Source organism: Ovis aries, chromosome 7, assembly GCF_016772045.2.
Source record: "Ovis aries strain OAR_USU_Benz2616 breed Rambouillet chromosome 7, ARS-UI_Ramb_v3.0, whole genome shotgun sequence".
NCBI classification, from domain to species: Eukaryota; Metazoa; Chordata; class Mammalia; order Artiodactyla; family Bovidae; genus Ovis; species Ovis aries.
In genome coordinates, this window is record NC_056060.1 from 65,317,725 (window position 1) to 65,341,223 (window position 23,499).

Sequence of the window (23,499 nt, forward strand, 5' to 3'; positions counted from 1 at the left end):
AATCTTCAAGAAATGGAAAGACTGGCTTAGGAAGAAGAGTGAAATTGCAAATCATGTCCACGTGGCTGAGCTCATAAGGGTCTGATGAGGCTGCAGAGTCCAACCTTGGATTGAGAAAACAGGTTTCTGGGTTTGATGAAAAAGAATGGCATTAGAAGTATGGGTGCACTTAATGGTTCTATTCAAAAGGAAGTCAGTTTCAGCAGCAGTCTTGATTCTAGACTCCAGGATAAAACGCTGAGCCTGGAAATAGGTGGACGCGCACAGTGGGAACAGTGAGAAGTGGTGGTGGACTGAATTTGAGGAGTAGTGTTAACTGTGAAAGGAATCAGAGGACTTAAAGCACACGAGTTCCTGAGGCCAATTAGGTGCCCGTGGAACTCGGCAAACACAGCAGAGAACAGCAGTCGTCTCTGTCATTGAGTTCAGCCCTCAGTGTTTAACAGAAAACTGGGATCCCCGTAAAATAACTGTACTTCAAACAGATGATGAAAAAAAATGACAAAAAGAGCTGTGAATTCAGCAAATATGAAATAATTTGTATTTGATTAATGTTAATACCTTCTGCATACGTATCAGAACCATTTGTCACACAGCATTTCATCTACTAAGCAGGCTTGGTGCACATAGGAATTCCCAGGTCCTTCCACAACCCAGGGGCCCACAGCTCACAGGTTTAGGGATTATTGAATTATATTGCCGTTTGGGGCCTTCCAGCTCTGAAATGTTATTAACCTATGCTCATAATAATTTTAAAGCATTACTTGCATTAGGTGTATAAATTTAAGGAGAACAGAGAAGAATGCAATGTATCTTTGAACGACCTCCATTACTGTTTATTAGGATAAAGTTTCAGTGTTAAAAATTAAGCTTCAGTCGTCTGGACTGTTTGTTTATGGGGATCACTGCTCTCCTTGGCAGTGAGGTGCAGTTCTTAACCTGACAGAGAACTGAGGAGAGAGCTGAACCCATACCCCAAACCTTCCTCTTTGCACAGCCCCATTACTTGTCACATTAGAAGGCAAAAGAGGTAGTTATACCTGTTTTTTAAGAGTCCAACTGTCCTGAAAAGTCTTTTCCTGCCTCTTATTTCAACAACTAAAAATCAAGGCAAAGTCAATTTTGGTCAAAGGAAAGGGAGAAGAAATCTGATTTCCAGGCTTTCAAGAAAATACTTAAAAAGAACAGAATGCAGCGCCAGGTATCGTATTTTCCCCCTCAAAAAGTGTTGAAAGGAGTCTCATGAAAGATGCTTAGAGATGAAAAAGACATCATAAGGTTAGAGGAGGTCGCAGACGGCAGCTGGCCCCGAGTGGTATGACAGAGTTTATTACCAGATTATAAGACCCTCTGTACTCGCATCATACTGCTGCATTGCTGGAGCAAGATTATTTTTAGCTGCTTTTCCCATATTTCAACTAGACTTGCTCAGTATTTGTTATTTATTTTTAGTTCACTTGAATTTATAAATGTTCCAAATACTACAGTACCCTATTGTCATATGTACTCATATATATGTACGTACATATATAAGTGTGCTATGCTTAGTTGCTCAGTCGTGTCCGAACCTTTGTGACCCCACGGACCATAGCCTGCCAGGCTCTTCCATCCATGGGGATTCTCCAGGCAAGAATACTGGAGTGGGTTGCCATGCCCTCCTCCAGGGGAATCTTCCCAACCCAGGGATTGAACCCAGGTCTCCATCATTGCAGGCAGATATCTGCGCCACCAGGGAAGCCCATGAATACTGGACTGGGTAGCCTATCCCTCCTCCAGGGGATCTTCCCCACCTAGAAATCGAACCGGGGTCTCCTGCATTGCAGGTGGATTCTTCACCAGCTGAGCCACCAAGGAAGCCCCACATATAAGTGTACATAAACTGAAATTTCTTGTAGCAATTCCTAAAAATAGAAGGGATATAGATGCTATACTCTACATACTATTAAGTCTTAGCTTCAGTTTTTTCAAGAGCAAGGGTTACAGTGTTGCTCCCCTGGGCAATTATTAGAATGAATCCCCTCCCCCTGAAATATGCTGTCCCCCCAACCCTCATTATTATGAAGTTACAAATTCAGGACCTCAATTCTGCTGGAACTTGCCAACTTCTAATCTACAGTGAGGTTTTTTTTTCAAGTTGTGCCTACTTCTGCAGCATTTGAATATTACTCTGGGGCAGCTTAAGTCTGAATGGAGCATGTTCTGTTGTCTGCCACGCAGCAGTCAGCTGCTGAGAACATTCAGAAAGCCCGCCTCTAGCTAGAGTTATTCTGGGGAGACTAACACAGTGTGAAAAGCTTCTCAGAAGCCTGCCTTCCCTGCCCTCCCCTCTCTACTTGTAGGAAAAGGACTTTTATTCATTTATTTTCACCTGAATATCCATTCTTCCTCTATGTAACACCACTTCATATGAATACTTTTGGTCGAAAAGAAAATGGACCGACGGGACAGCTGTGCACCATCTGCCCTTGACCACCTCATTCATCCACTGTTGTACAGTCTGTGGTCTTACACTCTCTCTGTCCACTGCATTTATTCTTCCCTCTGCTAATTTATGGCAAACAAAGTCCCCCAGCACATGAAGTAACACCAAATTTGGCTTTGTGGTCACTATTAGCTCCACCGAAAGATCTGTCTTCACCCCAAAGTGCCCCCTTGGGCAGGTCACCTGTCACCTGCTCCAGCCTCCTTCCCAAAGGCCTGTCCCCTTTGGAGAAATGAAGCATTTGCCATGCACAGGTTGGCTTTCATGTGAGTGTGTGTCACCCCTGACTCTGAATCCTTGGCCCTCTCTGCAAAGCAAAAGCTTAGTGGGAGACATTTTGCTTGTTGCTACAGCAGGTTCACTCCTAAGGGGACATTTCTGACTTTGGTGCCAGCTGTAGAAGTCTTTCTGATACAGACCCAGTGAGGCCTTAGGTAGAGAGTCCCTGGGAAAAAGCCCTGGTACCTCAGGTATAACTGATTTTTATTAGAGTGAAAGTCACTCAGTCGTTTCTGACTCTTTGCGAACCCATGAACTATACAGTCCATGAAATTCTTCAGGCCAGAATACTGGAGAATTCCTTCTCCAGGGGATCTTCCCAACCAAGGGATCGAACCCAGGTCTCCCACATTGTGGGCAGATTCTTTACCAGCTGAGCCACAAGAGAAGCCCAAGAGGCAGAGACCAAATTCATGCCATATCCCCTGTGACTTCAGTCAAGCCAGGGGCATATGAAGAAATGGGTCTAGGTTTTTATGAATGAATCCCTAAAAGTCCCAGCAAGTTAGGTAAACATCTAGTGAATTCCCTGGACACTGACAGCCTCCGCAAGGATGCTCATCAGTGGGGAGCTAACATGAATTTTAAGAAAACTTTTGATGGAAAGAAGCAAATTGACTTCATCTAATACTGGAATTCAACTGCTACCTGTGTGTGGTATTGTTCTCTGCATCCAAGGATGGGGACTTTCTTAGCAGTGTTATCGCACTCATGGTGATGGATTCGTTATTGCCTGTAACCAGGTAGGGTGCTAAGGGTTCCATCAGCTCTGGGTGTGTGTCTCTCTGGGAAAGGCCTGCTTTTATGGTTTGGGGCTCACTCTAATCCTGGCTGTGAAGAGGAGCCCCCCTTTCCACTCTGGGCCCACCTGGCTAGCGCCATTCAGAGCACCCACCAGATATTCTGAAATGGTTGCAGAGGTACCAGGAAGCAAAGACGTCTAAGCTGGAAAGTCCCATCACTTGGGGCAGCCCTGAACAAGTCCGCTCAGTTTTGTATAAATACTTAGACAGGCATGAAATGAATTTTCTGGATGTCTGGCTTTTCTTCCTGTTGGCTTCTCTCTTCATTTTTGCTGCTGCTTCCTTTTTATTTTATTTTTTCTTATTCTGCCTTTTTAATTTTTTTTCCTTTTTCTCTTGCTAATTTGGATCCAACCAGGTAGCAATGCATTTTGCAGGGAGCCTTTTTAAAGAGCTTCTCCCTTAGTCTATTCAGTGGAAATGCAAGCTGTTTCAGCCTGTTAGAATCCAAAAACTAAAAAATGTTCCCTTTGCATATTTTGAAGTTAGATGATAATCCCTTGCCTTTGATAGAATCTACCCAAATTAGAAATTTCTCAGGTTACAGACAGTAAAATTGGCAGCTCCCTCTTTTGTTAATAAAGAAGTTTCTGGCCCTTCTTTCACACACAAGGCTGCGTTTCTGGCAACATGAAGCCAAACAGAAATATGGACAGCAGGGGTGTGAACTCCATTGCTCTCCGGCCTGGTTAATGCCAACTGACCATGAGGGGCCTCCGCACACCACTACTGTCTCAAACACACTTTTTGCAAACACTCAGCCTTTTGGCTCTGGTCTTTATGTTTTTAAGTGGGGGCAAGAAAGCCTGCTGTTCACATCTTTATGTGGATGCTGCCCCACCAGAAATTCAGTTTAACAGAAAGCAGAACTTCTCACACTGGGATGTCAAGTCTGCTGGCTAAAAAACAGAGAAGGATTAATGCCAGCAAAGCAGTGCTAGTCCGGACTTGGGAGAGTAAATATCATACCTCATTGGAGGGGATAGAGCCCTACATGGAACTTAATGGCGTCCCTGAAAAATGTTTAAAAATGCATGTGGCTCGATTCCATGTTAGCACTGCAGCAGTCAAAATAAACTGGACCTGTCAGGGGCCAGCACAGAGGGAAAGTTATGAATAGACTTATTTTGTAAAGCTGTCACTTTACACGCCCAGAAAAACCAACCAAGGGTAACGTCGGCTCCCTCTGCGTTGATTTTGGTTAAATCCCTCCCTTGAATGACCTCAATTTAATTTGGCTAGTTATATGTGAGTTTTGTTGTTTTTTTCCTGGTTTTCTGGAAAAGAAATTAAAAATGGGGGCTACACAGATGTTGCCCGCTGTGCGGAAGGGCTGCACATGCTGGAGAAAACTGTTCCCGGCTTACGGAGAGCACCCCACTGGCTTCTGAATGAAAGCCTTGTTACCTGGAAGTGTTCTCATGTAAAGTCTGGCATTAACCTGCGAAGCCAAGGGAGAGAACCAGCCCTTTCACATACGGCTGCCTTGTCCCATACCCTGAGGTCCCTGTTAGTCTCAGGCCCCTTGTTGTGCCTGCACCCCTTTCAGAGGTGACAGCTCCCCTGATTCCTGGTTGGAAGGACTAGTCCACTTCTGCTAGTTCAGCCCAGCCAAGATTGCCAACGATGAGTGGTCTGCCCTCCCCTTCCAGAAAGTCTGCCCTAATGACATGGGTCACGTCCGGTTTTGTGTGGTCCCCACTCCCCGCCCCACCAAAAGAAACTGGCCAGGACATGTTCTTTTCCATCTTGGCAGATCGCTACTTTGCCAGGCTGTCAATCCTCACCTGATTTTTGGGTCTACTGCTCCGAATCCTGATTTCTACAGTTAGAACTGAAAATAGATCCCGACCTACAGAGGTGAAGGTCATAGGTGTGGGCCTTATAGGTGTAGTCTCCTTAGAGAGCCCACCTCACCCAAAGGTACAGACAGCATCCTTTTTAACCACCCCAAAAGGAAGAGCCACCCCATGATCCCGGATGCAACGATCAGACAGCACCATCTCTCAGGGTTAAGAGGTACTGTGGGTTCTTCTGTGGCCCAGGCTAAAGTGGGGGGAATAACCTATTTCATTTTATTTTTTTTTCCAGTTCTCTCAGGCCAGGCACACCACAGCCCTTTGAAACGATCTGTGTCCCTTACCCCACCCATGAATGTGCCAAACCAGCCTCTAGGACATGGATGGATGTCTCATGAGGACTTACGAGCTAGAGGACCCCAGTGCCTCCCATCCGATCATGCCCCCCTGTCTCCACAAAGCAGTGTAGCCTCTTCAGGAAGTGGTGGGAGTGAACACTTAGAAGATCAGACCACTGCTCGTAACACATTCCAAGAAGAAGGTAGTGGTATGAAAGGTGAGTGACAAAACGAGAAACCACCGGCAACAGAGCCCCTCCCTTGATTTGGAGTCAGAAGGGTGAGGAGAGAGGTAGTCAGCCAGGAGGAAGGAGCCCGCCCCTCCCCGGGCTGATGGGAGGCCCCTCCCTTGCCGAGCTCTGGGGTTGACCATGGCGGAAAGGGCTCGGATTCCCCTTCCAGGGCTGCTTGCCAAAACCTGGGAAGAGCAGGAGAGGTCAACGCCCTCCTTTTTCCTTTTTTTTTTTTTTTTCTGAATGCAGTGACTTGCAGACAATTAAATGAGTCACAGCTGGCGGCGATAGCATCTACTGTTTGCACATCCGTTCCTTGGTCTGCCCTGTCTGTACAGACATTGATCTGCTCCAGCCTTCTACCTCACTGCTCTGGCCAGGGAATCGTCAATAATTTAGCAAAACAAACCACAGGATCTGTTTTAAAAAATCTCTCTTAGTGTAGAATCGAACTGGTGCTTCCTTTCCTCTCTCCCTTTCCCTTTGATATCCAGAGAAACTTGCAAACCCTTTTCTCTGCATCTGTAGAAGGGATGTGAAAAAAATAACACTGAGGCTTGCTGACAGTGTTTTAAGGCTGATAACGGATTTGCATACAGGTGATAAAGGCCTTTTGTGCAGCATCAATAAATGTTCCTACATTGCCCTGTAAACCTCTCCTCTTCTAAAGATACTCATCGAGAGATAGAGATTTCCGAATTATCCATGGTAGGTTCAAAGAGGATACGCACATTCTGTATTTTTAGATGCAAGTTGTTCAAGGGCTGGGAAAAGCCTCAGGGAAAGATGCTCGTCAGAGACACACTAATAACAATTTTAGATGGAGAAACAAGAGTTAGTCGTGCCCCTGGGACTACGATGCTGACAGGAGGCTCCGAGAGCGCCCTCACTGCTGGTGTACACAATCCTGAGGTTGTGCTGTTTCTGATCTTTCCCTTGAGAAGGATTAGTGTTGACACAGGAGGCTGGGGAATGAGCCCCCTCCCCACCACAGGAGCGTGGCACAGAGAAATGCCCACTACTCACCAAGTGCTGGTTGTAAGTGAGCCTGAGGCTGAAAATGGAGCCTGTCAACCTGGGGAAATGAACCTGAAGTGAAGCCACTCTCCTGGAGCATCCGTCCCTCCCAGCTGCTCAGGCCAGCATCCTCTCATCCCAGCGCCATCCGTGATGGATGCTGTGCTGAGTGTTCAGAGTGGTTGGGACTCGTCTTGACGTTTTCCTCTCTCAGGTGATACCAATGGGTCATTCGAAGGTGTTTAACAGGCCTCAGAAGCAATGGCCCCTTTTGGCAGGGAGGGGATGTGTGTCCTCTTTTACATCTCTTTCATAGTTTTCAGGGGAATGTGTCATAATTTCGGAGACCTCTCAAAACCTATTTTTGAGTTCTGTGCTCAAGTTGCTGGGCCCCAGGGCATGAGCAGCAGGTATGGCTCAGCCATGCTTGGACCAAGAAGGGTGGAGCCAGTGTTTCTCTGGATTTGCTTCTTTCCAAGTGAAGTCGAGTGTCTGGACAAGTAGGGTGTCTGGACGAATGGTTTCCAAGACAGTGGATGTGAGGTTCTAACTGGTAACCATGAGAAGGAGGCCCGGCCTTCCTGTTGAAGAGCTTAGTGGGTCTTGTGGGAAGTCCTTGTTCTCCAGGACACTGGGTTCACCGTCTGCTTACAGGAGCTTCATTGTCTTTTCTTTCTCTTTTCCTTTGCCTTTCTTGTCTTTGTCATCTTTCATTCTTTGTGCTTTATTCTGAAGCCCTCTGTATACTTTAGACATTCTCTCAGGGCAGGTGAAGGTTTGCCCATTGCATGCTGACTTTTGGAGATGAGAAAGTCACTACTCATTAGTAATAGTGACGGTAGGCTTTTAAAGAGACATGAAGGGGAGAAAAATGGAATCGATGTCCTATCCCTGTTTAAGAGTGAGAGCCAAAATAGTCCAAAGTTCAAGGAACATCCCACGTATCAGCTTCTTCGATTCCTTCCTTTAAAACTCGTGTGAATTGTCCCCTCAGAGCTTCTTTGATCAGAGGGTGATGCAGACAAGACTTTACATCCAAGATTTTCTTTATAGGTCCAAGATGTGTGGTCAGAAACGTGCTGTTTGGTGATGGGACTAAACAGGATGCCCTTCTGTGTATATCCACCTTCTGCTGACTTATTGAACTGTCCCTGTCTCAAAGAATTGCATGGGATCCGCAGGATAAAGTTCTTAGCAAATTAAATAGAAACACCTATTTGAAGGAACATGATGGAAAAAGTGTATTTGTGGTTCCGCTGATAAGTCAAGCTGTAGAAACATCCACACCTGAAAACAGCATCATCCCAGAGGGTTGGGGCCAGTGTTTGTGCCCCACGAATGCCCCTCCCCATCGCACCTGGTGCCATCTTCCCTCGAAGGCCACCCCCCTGGGGACTCCTGCCACCAGGTGCTGCTCAGAATGGCCTCCCAGGAGAGCACAGAAGCAGCCCGTACAGCCTTCCCTAAGAGTATGTCATTCAATTCCCCTGTCGCAGAGCAGACGCCAGGTTCAATTTCCAAATTAATTTGTATTTTTCTGAAAAATGAAATCTGAAATCAAATGAAGTGCCTTTAAAGAGAGCCAGCTCTTCCCCTTGGATCCTCGTCTCTTCCTTTCTGTGACCGGGCCCTTTGGCAGGAGTGCCGGCCTTTTAAAGCCCCGTTCTGGTCCATCTCAGGATGCCATCATCTGATTGCTATTTTCCTACTCTTTAAACGCCCAGCTTACGAGAACAACATGGAATCTGTAGTAGAATCTGGAGGAGTTCCAAATCTCCAGGGGATGCATGTCAGCCCTCACCCTACACCTTGGGAAAAGAACAAAAATTCCCGTAATTGAGCCTAATTTAGTGTGAATTCATCTTTCTTGCCAGCAGCTGTGCATACCTTGCTGAAACACTGTGTTCATCCTAGCCTTCCTTTCCATCCAGACAGATGAGCCAGGTTTGGCTACACACTGTCCCTTAGGAATGTGCCTCTTGGGTCAGGAGTGGGAAATACAGCTCAGGGCCCAGCATTCCTTCTCTTTTTATTTTTCACAAACATCCATCTCTTTTTTTGTCTTGGTGTCAGCGTTCCCTGCCAGGGATTGTCACTAAGTTCTCTCACAAGTAGATCAGCTCCTGCTCTCAGAGGATTAACATCATCTGCCCGCTTTGCTTTGTTTTTCCTTTTATAGTGAACAGCCATCCTGAAGGTTTAAGTCAGCTCCAAGGCACAGAGTGGATGTCCCTGGCAGTAGCGATCTCAGACTAATATCTCAGGCTCAGGGAATCATGGGATCAGCTACTCAACTAGAAATTAATGAAAAGAAGTGGGACTCTGAATGGGAATATAAAAAGTTCCCCTTTAACATGCCTCACAGAGGCTACTGGTTATACATGTTTGGACTGAATACACTGATTGTAGTTCTCCTTATTCTTTGTGAAAACTTCATTGTGACTTACTTATCTCAGGGGAAAGATTCTTGATTCTAGGTTGATACTCAATTATGTTCTTCTCTTCCTCTGTATCACATGAATCTAATGTGCTCTCTCACCCTTTCCTCACACAAAGCCTTCAGGTGGCCAAGAAGGGGGAAAAAACCACGCCTTGCCAAGAAAACGAAATGGAGAATTTCACTGGTGGAAGAAGCACATGTGCCCCTCCTGTTAGCATCACATCTTTAGAAATTTTGTGTAAACCCAGCACCTAGAGACTTCGAAGTCCAGGGCTGTTGCTGAGTGATGTGACTGTTCAGTGGAAGCAGAGACAAGAAAGGCTGGTTAACAGGTTTCATTTTTGTCCTCATCAAGTCAGCTGCCTTTCTTGAGCACTTGCTGAGAGAGGCTTTGGACTAGTTATTGGGGAGACAGAGGTGAAGGAGATGGTTGCTGCCTCAAGGGACTCGCTATAATGTGAGGGGTTCAATGCATGTGCACAGCCGTGAAAATATTTTGTCTCGGAGGCTCGCCATGGATTGAGGCAGGCAGCAAGGAGGGCCCTGATTCAAGTGGAGGGGAGTCAAGGAAAGTTCCTGGAGGGGGAGAGACCTGGAGCGTCAGCTTGGAGCAGGATTACAGATTAGCCAAATGTATAAGGTGAGGGAAGGGCATTCTGTGTGGAGGGAACAGTATGCCTGAAAGCATGGTTGAGACAGCTTGACCAAGTGCATCATCTGATGGCTTGAGCGCACATGGGAACACAATCTTGGGAGAGGGAAAAGCCAGATGCTAGGCTTTGCAAAAGATTGGAGCTTTTATCCTGACATTGAAGGAACGTAGCAGCAGAAATGACCTGTTTAGGTTTACACGTTAGAAATAGGACCTGAAAGGAAGAGTGGGAGTTGTATCAAGGTAGAGGATGGAGAGGGAATTCTGGGTTTGGAGGCCAACTGAGAGGTAGGGGGTATTTCGATAACCAAGGAGAAAAGTGAATTTGGACCAAGTTGAGCAGAGGAGACAAAAGGAGTGTGTTTGTGGGGTCTTCAATAAGATAGACTTGAGAGAGCTCTGAATTGAATGGTGCTGATTGAACGTAGACAAGGATAGATAGAGCGGGAGGATTTGAGGACAATGCCCAGCTTTTTGCCTGGGACATCTGGGTAGCCCATGGTATCATCAATAGCAAATAGTTAATAGGAAAAAGAAGCAGGCTGAGGGGATGGAGTGGAGCAGGCTGAGTCGGGCACCTGTGGAAGGGTCCAGTGGAGGCATGCCAGCCAGGGCCACGCTGCATCATGCTCTCCCCTCGCCCAGTCTCTCCAAGAGCCCCAGCTCCTCTCCTCCCCTGCACAGCTTAAGCATTCTGCCTCCCTGTGTGTAGTTCATGTCGGGGATTCACTAGGCTTCTGGCTAGCGACGTAGATTTAGACTAGTGAAGAAGACTTAGGACTTCTGGCTAAGTCCCGTAGATTTAGGCTTCTAATGGACTTCCCTGGAGGGTCAGTGGTTAAGGCTCTGCACTTCCCGTCCAGTGGGGCACAGATTTGATCCATGGTCAGGGAACTAAGGTCCCATATGCCACTGGGTGCAGCCAAAAAGAAAGATTTAGGCTCCCCAGAAGCTCCAAGATTTTCTCATTGAAGTTGTCAGTGTGAGAGGGGTAGAGGTGGGGTGTGGGGTCTGCTTCTCTTGCTGTGAGCTTCAGCCTCACCATTACCAGTTAACTCTGGCTGGTATACTTAGGAGGCGTGGCATTTTGTTAGTATAAAAATATAGGGGAAATTGAAACTTACATTGTTTGTATATAGACATGATAAAGGTAAACTAGAAAGCTTTGGTTCCAGTAACCTTGATAGAAACAGCAGTTAAGAGTGGAGGGGACCAGTGACTCTGAAAATAGGCTCAGTTTTTCTTTTCTAAAGAATCTTTCTTCAGGGAAACTTATATAATATTTTTTCTCCATAGCAAAGGAAATATATTCCCTATTCTGAAATAGCTCCTTTGGGATTTTGAGTTATTTTTGAAATGTAGACCTTTGAACTTCTGCCTGTCTTAGAATGAGATTAGAAAAATATATATATTGAGAAGTGTGATCTTTGTAAGACAAAGGAACCCATCAGAAACCTTTGTAAGAAAGGCTGTGAATCCAGTTTCTGAGGGTCATAAGGGTGTGAGTGACAGAGAGGGAGTGACATAGCCCCGTGTGTAGCTGGGACACTTTTCAGCACAGCTGTCATGGGAACAAGTTACTATTTTCTGAAAGCTGACTTTCTAGACGCTGTCTTGAATTCATCTAACGTAAAGGCCAGGATTTAGTAAATTTACTTCACTTTATTTCCAAATGCCAACATACAACCTTTGTGGTTGGGTCCTAATGGGCTCAGACTCGTGCTCCCTCTTCTCAGATAGGCTGAGAAGCCCTGATGTCTTTGAAAAGCAAATCCCCAGGATTCCCCCAAATTCTAACAGTCATGAGACTACCACTATTTCTTACCAAATGTGTGTCTTCTGCAGTACTTCAAGCACAGCTTTCAAGGTAGAATCCAGCTGCTGCTGATGCAAAGCAGGCTGAGAGTAGAGCACCACTTGGGAATGTCATAGCCAATGGAAACTGTGAAAAATTGAGACCCTCTCTTTGTACCTAACCCTTCCAAGTGGTTATTTTACCCAAACTCAGCCATCTCTGTGCCTTCCAAGACCCACACATGCTCCCCACCAGTGTGGAAGCCAGAAGCCACCACGGCCATGTCCAGGATGGTGTAGCCCCCTCTCAGCTTCCCAGGGACCAGAGACTAAGGAGCCTTCTTTCTTTCGCTCAGAGCCTGGAACAGAATATGGCTCCCCTCATAACCCAAACAGTAAAGAATCTGCATGCACTGCAAGAGACCCAGGTTCAATCCCTGGGGCAGAAAGATCCATGGAGAAGGGAATGGCTACCCACTCCAGTGTTCTTGCTTGGAGATTTCCATGGACAGAAGAGCCTGGTTGGCTACAGTCCATGGGGTCACAAAGAGTCAGGCACTACTTAACGACTAACCTCCTACTACTGGAACAGAGTAGGATTATTCATTCTGCTCTAGTCAAAACTACATACGGGCGCTAATTATCTTGCTGGTGCTGCCAGACTTCTGTTCTTCATTTTTGAAAGACGTGTTTTCCTTCTGACTTCAACAGTGAAGAATTAGTCCCTTTTTCCTCTTAAGCTGATTCTTCTCTCCCTCAAAGACCAAGGATGCAGTCAGGTCTTGGAGAGAAGCAGGGAGTTGTTTGTGCTTAGCCTGGCTTTCTGCGGCCAATGGGAGCTGCTCGTCCATTGCAGTTTCCAGGACCACCACAGTGAAGCTTCTTATGGAAAATAAGGTTGTGATGGTTCATGGTTCTCTTTTCCAGGGATGCCTTACTCCCTGCCTTTTTCATTGCTCCCCATAAGTGGGTTCTTCTGCAGAATCACTTCCATCTTTCTCTCTTGCTGTGTCTCCTTGTTTGCTGGATATGTACTGCACCAGCCTATTGACTTGAATAGTATTCCAGCAGGAGGTAGTTGAGCAAAGCAGCCCAAGTTTTAATCAGAGCCCAGATTCTGTATAAGCTGTTGTGTGCACCACAAAGCCTCTCTGTGGCTGATTTATACAAACTCTAAAAGGTAAACAGAAATCAGTGTAATTGGAAACTTGATCCCATTGGTGAAGACCAAGAGGTAGAGAGAGGGCATGAAAGATAGGTGAAGTACTATTATCAAAAATGGCCCAGAGAAGATAAACCACCATGGACTGCAGCAGCATCTAGAGGAGCTTCATAAGGATGGACCCTGTGGCTCGGTGGTCTGCAAATGGATGGTGCCATTTTCTCCCAGAGTCCTCCTTCCCTCTGCCCGTCTCTTGTCAGTTTCCTTCACGGCCTTCTCTTCCCACAACTTCCTCTAAAGGCCCAGCGCTTCCAGGGCTTGCCCTGGGCTCTCCCTTCTTCCCTGAGGGTCTCACCCTCTGTGAGAAACAGAGGCTGAAACACCTGCCATGTGCTACTGCTGAGGGAAGTGGCTCCCAGCGCAGCCTCCTCTTCCGAGACCTTGATCAGTCGTCGTCTCTATCTGGATGGCTCAAAGGATGACCCTCCGCTGACCTAGCGTGGCATTCCCCATCTCTCTCCTCTCACCCCAGACCAGCTGCTCCCCTGTACTTTCCCACTGAACCTGACTCAGGAACTGCCTTAGGCTCCTTTCTCTCCCTCACTCCCTGTTCTTCCTTGATATTCAAGGGCTGTGGATTTACATCTTTTCCGTCCCCACTGCCCTCCCCAGCCATCTCAGAGGGCTTGGATTTATCCCCTGACCTCCACTCCCACATTCGCCAGCCCTGCCTTGACATCAACAGCCTCCCCTGATCTCACATACACATCTTACTGTGCCTCTATTCCTCAGATTTCAGCAGTTCCTCCATCACCCAAGCGTAGGTCAACTTTCCTAACTTCGGCATTACAAATCCCAGTCTTCTGGCCCCTGCCTGTTTGTCCCACCTGGTGTCTAAGCTCTTCTCTAGCATTCACCTAAGTCTTTGCTTGGCCTGGAACGCTCTCTTGGATCTCAGCTTCACTTATGCACTGCTGAGACGGCTTCCTCATTATGGTCTGCCCAGTGAGTCCAGGACTAATGCTACTGTGAAGCTACCCCTCACTGCCCAAGGCCAACCCAAATGCCCGTCATTCTGTGCCCGTCCCCCAGAACTTTTAGTAGAATTAGCACTTGTTGTGGAACTTTTATACTTTTTTTTTTTAATTAGCCTTTTTTTTTTTGGATTAAAAACTCCTTGATGGCAGGGACATAGTCTGGCCCCGATAACAGGCATTTAGTAAACATTGAATGAGCAGATATCAGGATGCCCAGACTTGGCAAGGAAGTCAGCATATAGTAAAAGCATCTTTATCTTTCTCATACTGCGTAAGAGAATTGGCTTGTCCATTGGCTTGTCCATCAGAAACAGCCCAGATGAAGCTAAACGACTGTGTGCCAGCCAGAGGCAGGAGCCCAGGAGGCATGCGTGCCTTCAATCACATATCCACCACTCCAGGAAACACCCCTGTTTGTACATGTCTTCCAACCATAGCCACAGCTTTGCAGAATAAGAAAAGAAGGTCTGGGGTTAAGTTAGCTGGGTCTCAGCTTTGCATCCAACCATGTAGCATCTGGACCATGGGAAAGGACCTGAGCTTTTAGTGAGAGTTTGTCCCTGGCCAACATCTTACAGAATCTAGCCTCCCAAGTCATTGGAATTCCTGGCTTCAGAGGAGTGAAATGGTCAAGGCACTCAGTTCTCTGGTTTGTTTCTCTCTTAATGGAGTTTTGTTTTAATCCCTGGAAAAGGAAGGTGCCTCACCACCAATCAGAGTCCGGGGGGTGGGGTGGGGAGCAGAGGTTAGTAGGCTATGTTCTTAAGAGCTGGAATTTCCTCTTCTTTGTTCATCAGTTCAGACTGTAGGAGGAGAGGGCACATAGCACTGAGCTAGGAACTGACCCTCTAGAAGCAGGTCAGCATGCCTGCCCAAGGGACATATGGCCAAGAAGAGCTTGCATTTCCTTGGAACAAATCCAGAAATAACTCTTCAGGAAGGTCTAACTCACCATGTTCTGAAGTTGTATAGGAACCTTTTCTAGGAAAATGATTCCCAGTGACCTACATTTCAATTAAATGAGTGAGGCAGGCTCTTCATCCCTCTAACCAGGAAAATTCTAGTTGTCAAAATACTTTTCTAGAAAGAAATGAGCACTGATTGGACTGAGATTTGCCACACCTAGATTTGCACCCCACTCTCCCCAACTCTTAAAACACCATATTGTCATCTTGGCTTATATAGCAACCAGTTTGCAACATGATTTAGTAGCTCGGGATTCTATTTGCCTTATCATCAGTGGATTTTGCATAATCAAGTTGTAGGGCCTCCAGTGAAAATGTAGCCCATGAAGTTGCTCCATACTCTTTTGTGACAGATTGTACCCAAGTGTGGCGTTGGGTTACCCAGACTTCTTTGAATTGTGATCACTGAGTTTTCTGAACAGCTGCTTGGGGCCTTTCAAAGATGTAAACAGCAAACGTGAAACCTGATGACCGAATAGTAACATGTTGGTGGCGTAAAGCTGAATCTATTTGTTGCCCACTCCATGGAAGTATTAGCATTGTTTTACAACAGCAACAAAAACATGGCGGAGAATCAAGTCTAGTCGAAGAGCTCCAGGATATCACATGAGGGAAGCAAATGCCCTCAACTCTTGATCCAACCACAGTTTGAGTTGAGGAGGATATAAGGTGTTGGTACTATGTATCTCAGGGAGCCCTATTTCTTTATGGTTAGTGATGGTCCCAGTGGGACTCTCTACTTGTCACAGTAGAATGAAGGGCCTCAAAGCACAGAATCAGTGACTTTTTTGCCTGAACTAACTGAGTCTTTTCTTAAAATGCCATTGGATATCCAATTCTGTTTCTCCAGAAATTCCTCTTTGGCCTTCGTATTACTGCAAATCAAAAAGTAACCTCACCAGGCCGCCCACTTTCTCCCCCTTTATCTTTTGAGTTTCAGGTGGTAATCCCTTACCTACAGTCCCTAAATCTAGATTCAGTTCACCCAGGAGGCAGGTCTGATTTCAGAATAGGCCAGGCCTCTTCAATTAATCCCAGCTGACTACTTTAAACATTAAAAAATTAGAAGGTTCCTACTAATTTTGTAGTGTTTATGGTCTCTGTCAGTGCCTCAGAATAAAGCACTTAGCAATAGACAGTATCTTGCAATCAACATGGTTAGTAATGGGTAGTAATTCATAGAAAGCTTGAATAACGTTTCCCCAGTGCTTCAGCATTTCAGAGGACTTTAAAGTTACTGTTTATTCAGCCTTCCCATTGATGGGTTATTGGTCCTCATTCTACAAAAGATGATACAGTATAGGAAAAACCTGGGAATCTGGCAACCTGGCTCTAGTCCCCATTTCACCACATACTTACCCTGTGATCTAGATGTAATGACTTAATTTTGTCATCTGTAGAATAAGTCAGGGATGGGGGAAGATGATTCTAGAGACTTCTCAAAGATCCTATTGCTCAAAAACCCTGACTTAAAAAAATATGGGCAAGTGCTTTGTTTTGGTTGTACTTAGAAAGGTAATAATTCTCCTGTGGATTTTCAATACAGTTATTATTTAATTTTCCTAATTGTAGAATCCCAAACATGAGACTTATTTCAGATGTGCTTTGGATTTCCCATTATCCCGTAGTCTAGGCAATCTTTGGACCTTCAAGTCCTGATATTGGGTTGACATTCAAGGAGGTCAAGGACAGTTTCAGATATATGCCTTAGCTTGAAGAAATGGTCAGCAAACCCCCGCCCAACACACACACTGTGTGGCAGTTTAGAGTCCTGGCTGCCCTGATTCCCACTAGGGCACAGGAAGGCAGAAGAGTGATCAGGCTAATGACAGTGACTCCACGCGTGGTCACCCCTGCCTGGTTTGCTTGTTTTACTTTCCCGATCACTGTGAAAGCAGTGGAAACACCATATGGGGATCTGCATTAAACCAAGAAAGAAATTATCTTGAGGATGAAGATCATCGTATGTAGTTTAACATTCTAAGTCAGGTCTTTCTAAACCAACAATGAAGTAGTCTGCCTAAAGCAGTGAATCCTTGCCATCTGGGGGGTTATGAACCCCTTTGAGAATCCTATAGAAGCTGTGGATGACCCAGCTGCCCAGAAAGCCACCTATATACTCACAAATTGGAATGTAATTTTAAAGAATTGCTGTGTGCTCTGAAGCCCAGGGGCCCCCGGGTATAAAACAAAGTAAGAGAGCCCAACAGTGGGAATATCAGAACTAGACCAAGCCTTCTAAGTTGGTAATTTGCTGCCAAAAGGAAACAATGAGTAACGTAAAGATGATTTTCTTTTTCCCTTTTCTTTTCTCTGACCACCGTCTTCTTTCCTTTTCTCTCTTTCCACGTCTCTGGTCATCTCCTCTCTTTCCCTCTCAATTTCTCTCCCCATGTCCTGCACATGGTGCACCACAGATGTTCCAGCCTGGTTAAAAAGCCTCCGCCTGCACAAGTATGCCGCGCTCTTCTCCCAGATGACCTATGAGGAGATGATGGCCCTCACTGAGTGCCAGCTGGAGGCTCAGGTACGTACACGGGAAGGCATCCCAGGTGGAACCTTGCATTCAAGTCTAAGGCAGACCTTGTCTGGACCCATACCTGCACCCACCTAGTAGCTTGCCTTGTTCTAGGACCTGCCAGGTGCGGGCCAGCATCACATGATAAGGCTGGGTTCTTGCCTTCGGGGTCCAGTACAAGATGGAAGACAAATGGGTAACCAAAGGACAAGTGAGGTTGAGTAAGAGTGTTATGAAAAAAATAATAATAACCTAGGTGTACACTCCTGGGGTGCCGGGAAGAATCAGAAGAAACAGCATTGACCAAGACCTCCAAGAGTCTGTGTCCCTGCTTTTGTTTTCATTGCCCGCCCGCTCTGTCTGCTTAGCCAGTGCTGGTTTGGAGGATGACAGATTGGTTGTGAATTTTTCAATCTTAGTTACAAATCAGCTAACTTCCAGTAGTTAGGAAGCAGAAGCACCAGGTCCTAAGTCAGACCTTCCCCAGAAGTTGCTCAAAAACACATTCAGACTGATCTTAATTCGAACGGAGAAAGTTGTACAAAATATTTTCTAACCACACTGAATAACATTACCCCAGGTCTCAGATGGCAGTCCCCTGCTGTGTGCCATAAAAGGGCAAGTTCCTCCTTCCTTCTGTGGATGCAGAAGGCCAGGCCAGTCAACAGAACCCCTGAAACTAAGCATGTTTCCTACCCTGCTGTGCTTGAGCAAATAGATCTGACCAATGTCTTTGTTTCCCTTGTTTAAAATGCTATTTGCATTTTCAACTTGACCTCAGTTTCCTTTGAGCGGTGATTTGAGAGAATTAATGGTCTGAACGGGCTAATAGTATTTCCCCTGCAGGAAGAGGAGATTGTACCAGTTGGGGCATGGCTGGTCTGGCCGCAGACCTCCCAGCAGATCCTGAATTCCCATTGCATATTCAGTACCCGCAGTTAACCTTTGCAGGCCTGGCTGAATACCAGTATTGAGATGTAAGACAAAGCCCAAAGTCACTGCACATTCTCAGAGAATGAAAAGCCCTAATTTCAGCTTCCTAAGGCTTCTCCCACTGCTTTTTATCTCGATCGCTCCTTGAGATCCTCAGGATTGATGAGAACTGCTTCTGAGAGCATTCTTATGTTTGGGTCAAAGTTGAGAAAAAAAAAATTTTCAGTCATCACTTAGTCAACTTGAGGAAAAAACAAGAAATAATTGACACAGAGGGCAAAGCCCGAGGCCAGCACAAACTTTTCAGAGTAAAAATTCACGTGAACCAAAAGTCAAGGCTAAATAGTAATATGCTCCCAGTGTTTCATCTTAAAGATGGATTTAGATGTCACTAGAGTCTTAATTTTCCTCAGTAAAGGCAACACCTCTGGTGTTTTTGTCTTTTCCACCTTTAAGGGAAATTTTATGAATCTTTGCAGAAAGTCATCGGAAATTTATATTACAGATCTGATTTGAGAAAGAACCTTCTATTTGGAAATCTTCAGTCTTTCTAGTCAACATATGTTTAACTGAATCCTAGGGCTCTTCACTGCTACACAGTTTATTAAGATAAAATCCATAATCCTAACTGTGAATCCCAATCTTCTACCTGTAGTGATGACTGCATTATTACAGATTTAAGTTCTTCTCTATTCTGATTTTCCTTGTGGAGACTCAGGAGGGTCTACAGACTGATAAAAACCAGCCTGTGTTGTCTGACACCGGGTGAGAATTGAACTGGATTTCATATCTCCTTGAGATGGGTAAACATAGAAAAGCTTTGAGAAAGCAATGCATATCTCTGTATGGGACTGAAACTTTCAGGGAAACTGGAAGGGACCAAAACGATAAAACCTGGACACAAGGAAAGAGTGTATGACTTAAAAATGATATTTGAAGACTATGAAGAAATTTCATGCTGGGTGGGATGATTGGCTGTTTCTTGCTCTCCTAAGGGTCACAGGGAAAAGACACAAGCACGTGTGTGGTCAGATGGAGTTAAAATATTTAGTAAGAAGAGGTTGATGATAATGGATATTGAGGAGTTACAACATTTAGTAAGAGGTTGATGACAGTGGATGTTGAAGAGAGAGACGAATGGCTATTTACTAACCTGCACACACGCGGGAACCAGGAAGACAGTAATGTACTAAATAGCTTCCAGGAATCTCTAAGTTGATGCCTAAAAATATGTTTTTTAATCTAACTTTTACTTCATTACAGAATGTTACCAAAGGCGCAAGACACAAAATTGTCATCAGTATTCAGAAGCTCAAAGAGAGACAAAATCTCCTGAAGTCTTTAGAAAGGGTAAGTTATCACCAGGTGATGGACCATTTCTACCTTCATGGTGGGAAAATGGGTCAAGGGAAATTATATTCTCAGTCAAAAGTGTCATCGGCAGGCCTTACAGAGAGCAACAGGTTGTTTCCTTACCAAAGTCAGAAAGAATGAAATGATTTTGAAGTTCATCTCCTGGTTATACACACTCATATGGAACCTGATCGCTTAAGTGTACCTAAGCCTTGGGTCCAGGCATCTCAAGACTGGCCCTCCTGTAGCTCTCAGGAAATGTTTTACATACATTCATTTCTGCCTATATACATCTGTAGTGATTAAGGAGATGTTCAGCCCGCAATCAGAGGCTGAAATTTTGACGCATCAGTATAGGAAACAAACATATGAGCCTCAGTCCCACTGTCCACCCAGGAAAGGATCTGACTTTGAGAAAAGCTGCCCACAGCATGACAAACACCCTCAGGTTAACCCCCAGCTTCCACATAGAGATCACAGTCTTTTGGTGGATGGACATAGTAGAGTCTCTGGAGAATAATTTCGGACATTAACTTACCAGAATGGGTCCCTGTGACTCTGGAAGAACTGTCTCAAAAATGCAAAACGCTGAAACAGAGTTTATTCCACTGTTAAAAGCAGTTCATCTGCTGTTACCATCTCTTTTTGTTTGCTGCCCAAGTATGTTTTCTTCTTGCCTTTGTATCTGAATGTCAACCTAGTGTGGATGTCATTTTTGGGACATGGTGGCTTTATGATTTCATCTAAGGTCCAAAAGCTACCCACTGCAATATTCTTGTCTGAAGAATTCCATGGACAGAGGAGCCTGGCAGGCTACAGTCCATGGGGTCACAGAGAGTCGGACACAACTGAGCGACTTATTTTTTTTAAGGTCCAAAAAAGAACAGACCTTGTAAGCTGGTGCTGCCACAGCCCCGGTGGGGAGATCCTTGTGCATTGCTGTTGGCAGTGGTGGGTGGGAAGGTATTTGCTGCTTGCAGAGCTTGAGTTATAACCCCTTCTAGAAATCCCAGGGTGCCTTTGAAAGGGATCAAAGAACTAAGGCAGGTGAGGCTAAAGCAAATTTTGTGAGCGCATAAACATTGCAGTGTAGTGGAAATTTTTTAGCTTATTCACAAAGATCTGTGTGTGTATAAGTTTACATACAACATATAAAATTATGCTTAATGAATATTAATGAATAATTAGTCGCTCTGTCATGTCCAACTCTTTGAGACTCCATGGCCTATAGCCCACCAGGCTCCTCTGTCCGTGGGATTCTCCAGGCAAAAATACTGGAGTGGGTTGCTATTCTCTTCTCCAGGGGATCTTCCCAACCCTGGGATCGATCCCGAGTCTCCTGCATTGCAGGCAGATTCTTTACCGTCTGGGCCACCAGGGAAGCCCAATGAATATCATATAAAATACAAAGTAATATATAGTTATAGAATATGCATCTGTAACTTTGTAAGGAAGGTGGCTATTAAAACCTCTGGATGGACAGACAGAGGCTACTTACGGGTACTTCCATGATGAAAGACCTGTTCTTAATTATAGTGAATCACAAATGACAAGTAACCTGTCTAACTGAACCTGAAGTTACTGTTGTTCTTAGTTTTATGCCAACTCCTTTACCAAGCCATTCATCTAACAGAGTGTTTATTGCCATTTCTATGTAACTTCTCTTTTGGGAAATATTCAACAGGCCAATTTTCTCCTTTTCTGTTAAAAAGCATAGAAAACATTTTGCAGAAGGATTCGATTGCTAAGATTATGGTTAAAGAGCGTTGTTTTCTGCTCTTATTTCTGGAGCTTCCTTCAAGAACTCACTCATGTCCTCTGTCACTGAGGGTCATGCACCCACCTGGGAGACAGAGATGGCGCTGCTGTCGGCTCCACCTCTTGCAGTGCTGGGCCGAACCAGCACGTGGAAGCACAAGGGCAGCCAGGTGGCTCGGGTGGCCCTCATATGCCACTGACTTTCTATCTAGCCTTTGATAATTCGGTGACACTATGCCCTATATTTCACACCTAGAATAATATTGACTCCACAAAACACAGAAAGCTTTCTCCCTGGACCACTGGATTGGACATGTTAAAAAATATGGCAAATGTAACACAGTCTGAAAGAAACTACTGGCCAAGAGGAAAGCATGATGAGTTTATTTGGTGTGACTTCTTTGGGGAGGAAAGTGGTGGACCACCGTTTTGGGCTTGCCTGAGAACACCTGGGTTTAGACACCTGCGAGCTTGTGCAGTTAGGAGCTGATGGCCTGGGGGTGGGAGTGAACCGCAGTGTCCACTGAGGACTCTGCCTCAGCTCTGCTGTTCCCTCTTCTCTGGAACCCGCACCTCTCCTGCTCTGCAGGGAGAGGGCTGTCGGTAACCTGTTCCCACATAGGCCACCTGCGACAGGCTCCCATTAGCTGTTTCTCTGGCATTCCCAGACATCCTCAACTGACTGTGCTGTTGGAAGCGCTGTCGTCATGTCCTTGCTTCCAGTGGCATTCTTACATCACACAGAACCCAGAGATTTCTAAGGAGATGGCTGGGGCCCCGCCCATGGCTAGTTCATAATCAGCAGCTGCTGCAGATAAGCTCTATGTCCAGAGCACTTCCACTCAGTTACTGAACACTTACTAAGCAGCTGCCTTGGACTCGATTTCTCCCATCCTCACTGGAGGCAAACCGTGAGGAATTCGAAGTCCCCACCCCCGGAGAGCTGGGGACACGAGGTGCCACAGATAGACGCGTGGTGGTGTGGTCACAGCCCAGCGTGATCAGCACCATCACTGAGGCCAGTGGGGGTGTCTTCTTGGGATGAAACAGAGGACTCTGCTGCGGTGAGGACAGAGAGCCGAGGGGCCTCGGTGCTGGCTGGGTGTTGGGGGAGAGCGGGCCCTGAGCCAGGGTGGGGGCCACGACCGTGGAGAAGAATAAAAGAGTCACTTACCAGGAGTTTGGGCATTGGCAGGAGGTGCAGGCTTGGGTGTTGTACCATTTGGGAACCAAAAATAAGGAGGAGTTACTAACGTTGAAAGGACTTCCCTCGTGGCTCAGATGGTAAATCGTCTGCCTACAATGCGGGAGACCTGGATTCGATCCCTGAGTCGGGAAGGTCCCCTGGAGAAGGAAATGACAACCCACTCCAGTACTCTTGCCCGGAAAATCCTGTAGACAGGGGAGCCTGGTAGGCTACAGTCCATAGGGTCACAAAGAGTCGGACACGACTGAGCAATTTCACTTCACTTCACTTCACTAATGTGAAAGAAATGGAGTTGAGTTTAATGGGTGGCGTATGCAAGTAGCAAGACACCCTGCTGAAAGTAGCAAGTCAGTGGCCCAGAGAACAAGTTTAGAATAGAGTCCACAAGGGTTTGAAAGACTCCATTGTGGGTCGTTTATGTGTAAATGGCCAGAATTGTGTGACGAGTGATAAGAGCTGAGGATGGACCCTGGATGGGGAGCGCCAGAGGACATGGAGGGACCAAACAGTGACAGAGCCCAGAGGGTGGGAGGGTTAAAGAGGAACTGTCCCATCAGGAGCCATGGACGTGTCACACCTGATGAGGACTGAACACTGCTCCCCGGAACCGGCCACCAGCAGCTCCCTGATAGCCCTGATGCACAAGGGTTTCAGGGAGATGGGAGGGGAAGCAGGAACCCAGGAACTGGAGAGTGTGAATGGTACTGAGGCCTTGGGGTCAGGCAGTGC

General features: G+C 45.9%; 1 protein-coding gene across 5 annotated transcripts in view; it reads left to right on the forward strand.

The window, feature by feature from the left end:
• Window positions 1–23,499, forward strand: part of SAMD4A (sterile alpha motif domain containing 4A) — a 227,157-nt gene that overhangs the window by 165,580 nt on the left and 38,078 nt on the right. For 4 of the 5 annotated variants that reach the window (XM_027971877.2, XM_042252547.2, XM_027971879.3 and 1 more), the window contains exons 4-6: window positions 5,656–5,919; window positions 17,419–17,528; window positions 19,716–19,802. In XM_027971877.2, the coding sequence (XP_027827678.1) occupies window positions 5,656–5,919; window positions 17,419–17,528; window positions 19,716–19,802 (461 nt within the window). The remainder of the gene's footprint in view (window positions 1–5,655; window positions 5,920–17,418; window positions 17,529–19,715; window positions 19,803–23,499) is intronic. The other variant, XM_027971880.2, reaches the window with a different exon arrangement.